The sequence below is a fragment of the Micropterus dolomieu genome, linkage group LG07 (assembly GCF_021292245.1).
Source record: "Micropterus dolomieu isolate WLL.071019.BEF.003 ecotype Adirondacks linkage group LG07, ASM2129224v1, whole genome shotgun sequence".
Classification (NCBI taxonomy): Eukaryota; Metazoa; Chordata; class Actinopteri; order Centrarchiformes; family Centrarchidae; genus Micropterus; species Micropterus dolomieu.
This window is the reverse complement of record NC_060156.1, coordinates 18,951,161-18,961,327: the sequence shown is the minus strand read 5'-3', so window position 1 is coordinate 18,961,327 and position 10,167 is coordinate 18,951,161. Positions and strand designations below refer to the sequence as shown.

General features: G+C 38.3%; 2 protein-coding genes across 4 annotated transcripts in view; both read left to right on the top strand.

Moving 5' to 3' along the window:
• The first annotated feature begins 1,441 nt into the window (after positions 1-1,441).
• Positions 1,442-3,424, top strand: LOC123973673 (mid1-interacting protein 1-B-like). The gene is made up of 2 exons (XM_046053876.1): positions 1,442-1,571; positions 1,755-3,424. The coding sequence occupies exon 2, from the start codon at positions 2,091-2,093 to the stop codon at positions 2,589-2,591; it is 501 nt and encodes a 166-aa protein (XP_045909832.1). The 5' UTR covers positions 1,442-1,571; positions 1,755-2,090; the 3' UTR covers positions 2,592-3,424.
• A 3,103-nt stretch (positions 3,425-6,527) lies between these two features.
• si:dkey-100n23.5 (cyclic AMP receptor-like protein A) overlaps positions 6,528-10,167 on the top strand; it is a 50,777-nt gene continuing 47,137 nt past the window's right edge. For all 3 annotated transcript variants that reach the window (XM_046053972.1, XM_046053971.1, XM_046053970.1), the window contains exon 1: positions 6,528-6,692. In XM_046053972.1, coding sequence (XP_045909928.1) covers positions 6,612-6,692 — 81 coding nt within the window. In that variant the 5' untranslated portion in view covers positions 6,528-6,611. The remainder of the gene's footprint in view (positions 6,693-10,167) is intronic.

Here is a 10,167-nt window from a genome sequence, read left to right as displayed (position 1 = left end):
ATACCATAGATAAACTGTAAACAATTAAGTATACAAGAAATTGACTCTGGTTGCTCTCAGCGTTACACACAGTTCCAGAACAGTTTACCGGAGGGATAGAGACAGAAATACAGCCCAAAAAAAGGACAACAAGCTGAACAAAGATAGGTAAACATAAACATAGAACTATTATATAGGCTACATTATGTAGTATGTAGTATAGATGTATAAACAAGAGCTTTTGTGACCGTACACCACAACTTTGGATTGCTCTCCCCACACCCTTAAGGCCTGCTGATTCTGTGGATTCCTTCAAAAAGCAGCTATGGTCACACCTGTTTACATAGGTGTTTGGGTAACCTGTATGCACCAGGTCTGTGTTTTTTATTACCTACTATGTATTTTTTGGGAATTATTTTACCATTGTGAGTTCACTTACCCTCTATCATGTATCTTACTTATTTTGGATTATTTTATAGCCCACTTCATCAGGTGTCTTGGGTGGTCAGATTGTCTTCTTTTATCTTATCTTAGTTCTGTAAATGTTTGTGTTGTTGTAAAGCACTTTGTGAAGCTGTTGGTGAAAAGTGCAATATAAATAAAGTTTCCTTACTTACAAGTAGGTGAATAAATAGGAATAGGTATATATATATTAAAACTACAATAACAAACAAGAATATGTAATAACATGTATGAAGAATATGGATCTTGGAGAACATCAAGCAACTTTCAGGTCCAGCCAAACAGATAAAACCTGAGCCACAATGAGGAGAAACTCTCCTATAGCCTCTTTGACAAAAATGTAAAGATTGGAGAAACATAAATAATTAATCAGAAATGTGTCCTTTTTCGTTTTTCCTTCCCATCAGTCATCTCATGATCCTTGTAACCTTTTGGAGAGGGCCAACCCATAGGCTGACAACTTCTCAACTATAAGCTACTTACTGTGGTCAAAACCAGCTACACCTAAACCAGCTACACCAGTAAAATGCTGCTTTAAATCTGATGCATAAACAGTCTAATAATCTCATATATAGCCTAATAATATATCAGGGGCTATGAGTACTTTTAACTTTGATAATACTGCTGATAATACTTCTGTAGGTCTATACCTACTTAATTGCCATTTTAATGCAGTAATTTTACTTGTAGTGGAGTCTTTTTTACATGAATATATTTTTTCTTCCGAAAGAATCTAAAGGGCTACTTCTTCCACAAGTGGACGCGACACACTTACAGTCAGTCCATGAATGAAATTAATAGGTACTTTTCAAAAGACTTGAGCGCTCGACAACATGTTGCCCCTGTTTTCGATATGTGAGTGACTCAACAGTGCCCTCGTCATTGCTCCAACATCGACTCCCGCCTCTGAGGGAACGCATACGGCCATCTGATTGGCTTTACTGTAAGCTGTAGCAGTGGGCTGATGGCTTGGTTAATGAATATTCATAACTCCGGACCGCTCGCTCAGGCCTCACCCTGCTTGTGTCTGGCTCATCGGAACAGAATGTGGGATGTGCTGATGTAATATCAGTCAACCTTTTATCGGAAGACAAACCGTAGTGCATAAACACAGGACAGCACATTGTACGGTGAGTTGAGACAGTGTTGACAAGTGAACTGCTGGTGTGCGTAAATACGCGCGCTAATAAAGCAGTAGGTTCATTCTGCTAGGGACATTTGCGTTCTGTGTAGTTGGATAACTGTCAGTTTTAGAGCCACTCCCCTTCTAGAAAATGTGCCAAGCATCTCTGCTCTTCTGTGTGCTATTTCAGGTCATTTGGATTCATTACAAGTGCTGTGGAAGAACCTGACAAACCGGTTTGAGGCTGCATCTGGACGTATAAAGGCGCACCCGTGTTCCCACCAACTAGAAACTACGAAAAGGGCTCAAGCACTCATCAAGGTGGAAACTCAACCACCAGCACGGCTCGCCTGATTTACGGGACAGCCAATCCCGGTTGCAGCATTACAGACAAGGAGACTTTTCCTTAAGCCGATCAGCCACGAATAAAAGCAGGGCACTCACAGAAGAGAAACAAACAATCAAGAAACTCGGATCTTCGCTTTCATTTCTGGAGGAAGAAAAGAGGAAAACAGCTCTCGTTAAGATGATGATGATGCAGCAGCTCACAGAAACCCCCAACCAGAAAAACTCCCTCTTCAACGCCATGAACCGCTTCATTGGCGCCGTCAACAACATGGACCAGACCGTCATGGTGCCCAGCCTGCTGCGGGACGTCCCGCTGGAAGAGGACAGGGAGATGAGCTCCCTGAAATCGGATGAGGACGAGGGGGACATGTACAGCTACTACCAGCTGCTCAAGTCCATCCGCAGGGACATCGAGTGGGGGGTAAGGTGCGCTGCGGCCGATGAGAGGCGCAAGGAGAGCATGAAGTTCACTCGCATGAACTCGTCCGCGTCCACCTCTTCCTCCGCATCATCATCATTATCATCATCCGACGACGACGAAGAGGACGAAGATCTGCAGAAGCAGTTCCAGTACCACCTGACCGGGCTGCAAGGGGTGCTGTCCAAGCTCACCCTACAGGCCAACTGTCTCACCAAGCGTTACAAAAAGGAGGTTGGAATCGGAGGATGGGGCCAGTAAGCTCGGAGTCCGCAGATACTGAAAGCCCAGATTTGTTTATTAGACTGGCTGAACGGACTTCTCTCAAAGGGACTTTTTTGCTGCTACTGTTACTACTGATGAAATTTATGGACACACATTTGGATGGTAGAGAAAAGGGCAGCTTATTTCTCTCTATAGTCCTACATGGTGTTGGTCTACTCTGTGGTATTGACTGTAGATGTGTTGATCCTGGAGATAGCATTTGTGTACTTAACACCAAACCCATATGTTTTGCACTCCACAGTGTTGTACACCTTCAGGCATTCAGCTCCTGTGATATTTTGATGAGGCATATTTAAACCTTTATTTAATGTATAATTTATTACCTCTCCCAAAGAGCCAAATGTTATTTCAAAGTTGGAGAAGAAGTGGACTGCGTGAACTACAGGACCTGTCATTTGAACCGCCCCTCTTGAGGGGGAAACTGACAAAAGATTTAGCTTCCTCTCTGTGATGCTGATGATGCCAGTGTGTTCAGATGTATTTGTCTTTGTGTGAAGTCCTCTTTCAAATCTGACGTGTCTGTGTCGTTAAATTGTGCTTGCATGGAAGGAGGCAGCTGGCTACCGCTAGCTGCCTGTGATCTCCTAATGTCCTAGATGGTCAATGAACCAGAATCAACTGATAATTCATCTGCATAGAGAACAATGAGGGCCTCCACATGATGCTTTGTTGTTGTTTTCATTTATTTGCTATTATCATGGTATTATTGGAGATGTCCATCTGTCGAAATAAGATAATGCTTTTGTATGCAACTTCTGCACCTTTTGTACTGAAAATTCTTTCTAAAATAAAACTTTTATACAAACTTACTTCATTGGTTATGTAATATTTTTTTCATGAATGCAGCATTACATTACAGAATAGACAAAGCAGAAAACCAAACTGAATTTGGCCTGTTTGGATGGAAAATGTGTCTCATTCATAGGTTTCTGCTTATATTCTCCATAGTGCAGTGTTAGTACAGAGCACTGACATATTACAGTACTGTGTTAAAAAGCATGTTTGTGGTATAAAACACCTTCTGATAATGTTTACTTTTCTTCATGCTCAAGTATTTGAATTTCTAGCCATAAAAAATATAGTTCTTCTGTGTTCAGAACCAAGGAAGCCTAATAATCATACTCAGTTGTCATTTTGTTTAATTGCTGAAAAAATGACCCAGCTATACAGTGTGAAAAGCATCAGGACAGAAACACTGCATCTCTTCTTGGGAGGGTCTTCATTTCTATCCCTTCATCTTAACAGGTGTTATCAGACAGTGAGAATTGTTTCATTTTTGCATTTTACTGCACCTTAGATGTCCAGACATTTTGTTTCAGGATCGGATCATTTTAATTTTTAATATATTTTGTTTTTGAACCCCGTGAAAGTGAGCGACAGCTTATGACGAGGTGGTGTTATTGGCATCACCTTAAAAGGTAAAGCAAGTCAGATTTGTTAAAAAAGAGGTGGACTCAAAATTACCTGCAGGTTGAGGAATGTTGTTGTGACAACACCTTGAACAACATGAACTCTGAAACTTACCAGCCTGAGAGATGGGATGTTTGTTAGATAACATGTATAAGGCCATTTTGAATGAAAAAGCCATTTTTTGCTTTCATTTCTCTCAGTCTGATTGTTTCAAGTGAATCTTACCCAGACTACAGTGCAATAGCTGTATCGTGGAATAAAACAGTAAAAATGTTAATGAACTGTTGATTTTAATCAGATTCAAACAAATATTTTGTTTTAGTCTGATGATACATATGACAATTACAAGTTTTATCTGGCATCAGTTGAGTTTGTTTTTTATCTTTCCATTTTTATATGCTTAGAAGGAAGTGTTTGTGTGCATGCATGCAAGTTGTTTTATGTAATACCCCACCAGGAGGGAAAAAGAAAAAACTGATTTCCCTCATTGTTATTTGAGTAACTGACAGTGGCAGCCCTCAAAGGCCACCGAGGGAAATGGGTGCAGCTGGAGTTTCAGTGTCGCAATAGGTCAATCGGGTGTAACACACCTACTTTCCACTCATTCTCTCTCACTCTCTCACTCAGACACAAATCTCTTGTTGATGATGTTAATTTGCATCATTTTTATTGGAAAGACAATAATAATAATAATAATTAATAGACCTCAATGTGCATGCAGTAGTGGACACTACAGCAAACAGTTGATATTAGATGTAGAACACAAAGATATATATATATATATATATATATATATATATATATATATATAGAATACTACTCACCAATAACTTTAAATGAAAACAAAAAAAAAGACAACTAATTTTAATGTTGTTCTGTCTGTCTCTCTTTTCAGAGAAACATAAAACTTACAAACTGTCGCTGTCGGAAATGCAGATGAAGTCTTTCAGGGGTAGACATCTCTAACATCTCTAAAGACACACCTTGATAATGCGTTCTTTTCTCTGATTTAGACTGTTTCCAGGAAATGCAGCCGCTGCTGTCCACACTCAGGACAAAGGTAACATGCCTTGCTGCATTTGGCTGTAATGATGGTTTCTAAAAACATCCAGCAAGATAACCTTATCATTAACCTTAAGGTGGATGCGACACGCTATCACTGAAGTTTTACTGTCCCATGTAGTGCTAATCTTAAATCACTGCTACAAGGAGTACACAGAACCTTTTCCCAAGGCCATCATGAAGCCTTTAGTTAAGGTTTCTAATTATGAGACCTTAATTAACTTTGGATTTATGCAGTTTTTGGTAAGCTTTTCACAGGACAGTTAGCTGATATCAGTGGTGAAACAAGCATTTAGAGCCTTTACTTAATTAAAATAGCAAAAGTACAGAAACACTCCATTACAAATAAAGGTTGTGCAGGCAAAATTTTACGTTAAAGGTAGTTATTATGATCAGAAAACAAAATGTAGGACTACTATGTATCAGCAATAAAAATATTACTGATGCATTGATGTGTGAGAAGCATTGTTGTTAAAGCTGGTGGAAGTACAGCCACCTTAATTACTGTTGGATAGTTTAATCTGTAACAATGCATAATATTTTATATAGGCTCTACATATGTTTTGTATGTATAGCTGTCAGATAGATGCATTAGAGTAAAAAGTATAATGTCCCACTATGATATGAAGTGGAGTAGAAGTAAATTAGTAAACAATGGAAATAGTACCACAATGTATTTAGTTTTATTTACAATATATTTATAATAATAAATAATTATATTTACAATATACTGCTGACTGATGTCTTGAGAACCCAACACAACATGGATGGGATATCCCACACCTTAAGTATTTTTTATTTTTGTTAAAGTGAAGTAAGTTCCTTCTCGGCCGCTACGCTCCTCCAACGAACGCCGCCTGGCTCTGCCTTCCCTTCACACAAAACAATCCCAGTCCCAGCTATACTCATCTGTGACACCACGATGGTGGAACGAGCTACCACACGGCATCAGAGCAGGGGCGTCCCTCTCTAACTTCAAGAAGCTCTTGAAAACTCATCTCTTCCGAGAACACTTCCTCTTATCACACCTCTAACTCCTAACCTCTAACATGCACTTCCTGTGCTCTTCTTCTTCTATCCCCTACAATGATCTTGTATTGATTGCACTTTTTTGTTTTGATTGCACTTTTTTTTAACTCTTACTTCCTTCCCTAAGTATTTACCCCATTGATGTGATATGTACTATGAGCTCTTACTAGTACTTATTGCTGCTCTTACTAGTATGTATTGTCAGTTGTAGATCTGTATTTGATGCTCTGTTGATGCTTGTATGTTGTTCCTCAAATGTAAGTCGCTTTGGATAAAAGCGTCTGCCAAATGAGTAAATGTAAATGTAATGTAATGTAAGTACAACAAAGATGCACTGAGAGTTTTAACAAACCTCTGGCCCTTCGAAAACTTGACTGACGTTCGGTACTTTTTGTCCCTTTGTGCGCACGGTAGAAGCAGGAAGTAGAAGAAAATCTACAGCAAAACAGAAACAAATTGGAGCGAAATTATCTCTATAAATCGTTGTGATTGAACATGGACGGTCCGAATTCAAAATTAATGAGTAACGATTCACGCTGCGTGTTTTTTAATACACATTCAGAAGACTATCGATGCGTAAGTAGTGAACGTATCTGTTTTAATTAGCTAGCTAGCTACATCACGTTTCACTGTTAACTTACTTGTAATTACGGAATTATTTACTCGACCTGAACGTTTATTGATTTATCGATTGATAAGTTGATAAATGGAGGACTGGCACCTGCATGGTTCCCAATGCTAAGCTGCAACGGTACAGTCATATAGCTGTCAGTCATCTAGCTAAGATGCTAGCTGCATTAATTGGCCTGTTGAATATTAACGTTATATTGGCACTAATTAAAACAATCAAAAGCAGCTTTACCTGCTCACTTGCCAGTAGAGAGATAATATTACTCAGTTGTGTCTGACAAACTAACTAAAGCTGACTGACTTGCTTCATGTTCATTGTTCATTGTTTATATTTGAGCCTCAGACATATCTTTTCTTGAAACTATAATTGTGCATAAATACAATATCTTTTTGTATATGAAGCTACACAGCAGTATGTAAAACCTTAAAAAAAAATTCTTTGCCTTGTACAACATTAAAGTATTTATAGCATCAACAGTAATGATCCAGTAATACAATAGTAGCCTATAACACTGACAGGGACTACTCTGTATAATGAATACTTTAAGTATATTATGCTAATACTTCTTCTATACATTCACTTACATTTTTGGATGCAGGGCTTGTATTATAGTGTGCTATTGCTACTTTTACTAAAGTAAATGATTGGAGTACATCTCCCAGCGCTTGGACTAAGGCAGTCTAATTTAGTGATCTAGACATGAATACTAACTTTGTGAAGCTTATGATGTTTACATGTTGTTGAGACTGTGTCAGAGAGGTTATATACGAATGGTCTGAGCAGCAGTAGCCTGTAGACTCCTCCTGTATGATATCAGGAGGATTTGCCCCCTGCTCACCAGAGAGTTGGCTCAGGCTACTGCTGCCCGCCTGGTGTTTAACCTTCCAAACGTTTCCCACACTACTCCACTTTTCAGTTCACTACATTGACTCACTGTCGCGGCTCACGTACAGTTCAAGACTCTGGTGCTCGCCCATGTGGGAATAAGGGAACTGCTACTTTATACTTGTTAGCCATGGTTAAATGCTGCACCCCGTTGCAGCCATTTGCACTCCACTGCCTCTGGAAGACAGGCCGTGTCTCTGGAAGGACCTTGTGATCTCTTGTTTTAGTCAAGGCTCTTCCCTGTCCTTGACCCATAGTGTAAAATCAATGGACAGCAGAGTCATCACCCATCAGACAAAACTGTACTGTAGCACTGAATGTGCTCTTTGTTTGGGACACTTAGCTTTTGTTCCAATGAAGTTGCAATGCACTTAACTAAGTTGCTTTTCGGATAAAAGCATCAGCCAAATAAATATACTTGTTTGTAATGTTGTTGTATTTGATTGAATTTTACTGTAAGATGTTCCTGTATTATTTGTTCAAACCAACAGGAGCACTTTACAACATATAGTGCAATCCAATGCAACAACACCAACCATCTACCCAGGGGTTGAATCAACACCTCTCTGCCAAAGTCTCAAGTACAGAAAATACATATGATAGGGTGGATGATCTGGCCAAAAAATAATATCACAATCTATTTCATTGCAATCATGATCCACAATCTAAATTGTGATCTTTTTTCACAAATTTGAAATGCCCTGTACTCTATAACCAGACGTAACATAGCCTCTAGATTTCTGTATTTGAACCATTAAAACATAATATTGCATTAAAGATACTACACAGGTATTAAAAATGTGATTAAAACCTGAATTTAAACTGATGTTGTAAACAGAAGCCAAATGATAACAAATATCAAATAACACTAAGTGCTCACAACTCTGTTGCATAGTTTACAGCACGTCACCCAAGGAAGATGTAGTGTAAACATAGCCACGTAGCTGCCTACATCACTATTGGCTTGTTCACGTAGCGCAGATCTGCTAATCAGTGAGGTTATGTAAAGTTTGGAAACAGAAGTAAGAGGACATTAAATACCGCACCTGAAAAGTACACTGTGGAAGCCTTATACTGTCTCAGATCAAATTGTCAGATTGCCCACCCTTACATTAAGCTTCACAAAACGTGTTGTGTCCAAACCCTGAGGATTTATGTAAGAGATGATGATAAACCTTTCAATAGTTCCCTTATCTTCAGAATAACCTAGTTAGGAAATACCTGGCTTGGATCAGTTGGAGATTGTCGCTGGCAGAATAGTTAAAGAAACAGTGCTACCTTTGGTGCAGTGAAGCCCAAGTCTGTTCTTTACCAAACAAGCACTCAAGCATTCGATCAGAATGTCCCTTACACTGTCTGACTAACGCAGACACAGATTTTGACCCAAGGCAGCTATACCAGTGTGAATTTGGTATCACATTTTTGGTGTTCCCAGGGCTGAACGATAAATTGCATTCCCGATGTGATAAAACGGGATTTTCTAACAGCAAAGGCTGCGATTATGAAAAAATTAAATATTCATTCATTTCCCTAAACTCGTTTTGTTTACTATTCATGCGTTCTTGTAAGTTCACTTCTTTGCAGTCTCTGAAAATTAACAGGAAAGTTAATGCATTCAAAGCCTGTGTGCTGCTGACATGCCTGCAACATCCTCTTTTCTTTATCAGTTTAACGATTTAAGATAATGATTCAGTGGTTCTTTGCTCTGATAGGAAAATATATCATATTCATGAATCTGGACTGTCCAAGATTAATAGATTGGCAGAGTTAACAGTTCAGATGTAGTAGGAAACTAGGCCTAGTTACACTATTTGGGATTTTATCTTGATTTTTAACTCTTCTCAATTCAGTTGAATGGATTATGTTATAGCAGATAGTTTGATACATTGTTGTGGTTTTTAAGGCTATGTTTAGTCTACAATTAACTGATAAGTCAATCAAAAGAAAAATAATCTGTGATATTTTGATCAACTAATCATTTAAATCATTTGCTGCTTTGTCTGATAATAAACTGAATATTATTAGGCTTTAATCTTTGTGTCTGCCATTGCTTTTTTATTATAATTTTCTGACATTTTATGGAACTGATGATTATTCAAGAATATAATTGGCAGATTTATCAATAGTAAATACTTTACTCATTCAAGGTGAACAGTTAAATCTTTGTTAATATGATAAGGGTATCTTGACTTGAGTTTTATTGCTAATCCTTTTTCACTATAGTAGGGATGAAAATCAGAGTATGTATTTGCCCATAATAACCATTATACAGATGTTTTGGTTATCATGAGGAGAAAGATCGATCCAAAACATTGCGCATTAAACTTTTCAAAAAGCAAGATGACTCTTTATGAAACAATTTGTATCAAAGTGCAGAGTCAGTCTTTTTAGCACTCCTGCAGTTCCATGTTGGGAGCCATCATTCAGATGTAATTAAAACGGTAATAAACTGCTAAAAGGCCTCAGAGAAGAAACGTCTGTAGTTTATTTCTCTTAAGTAAATCAAATATTTTCTGTTTGTGTGATGTAAGTGTA

Excerpts from the sequence above, each read along its gene's own strand:
- LOC123973673 (XM_046053876.1), top strand. The coding sequence starts at position 2,091 with ATGATGATGATGCAGCAGCTCACAGAAACCCCCAACCAGAAAAACTCC.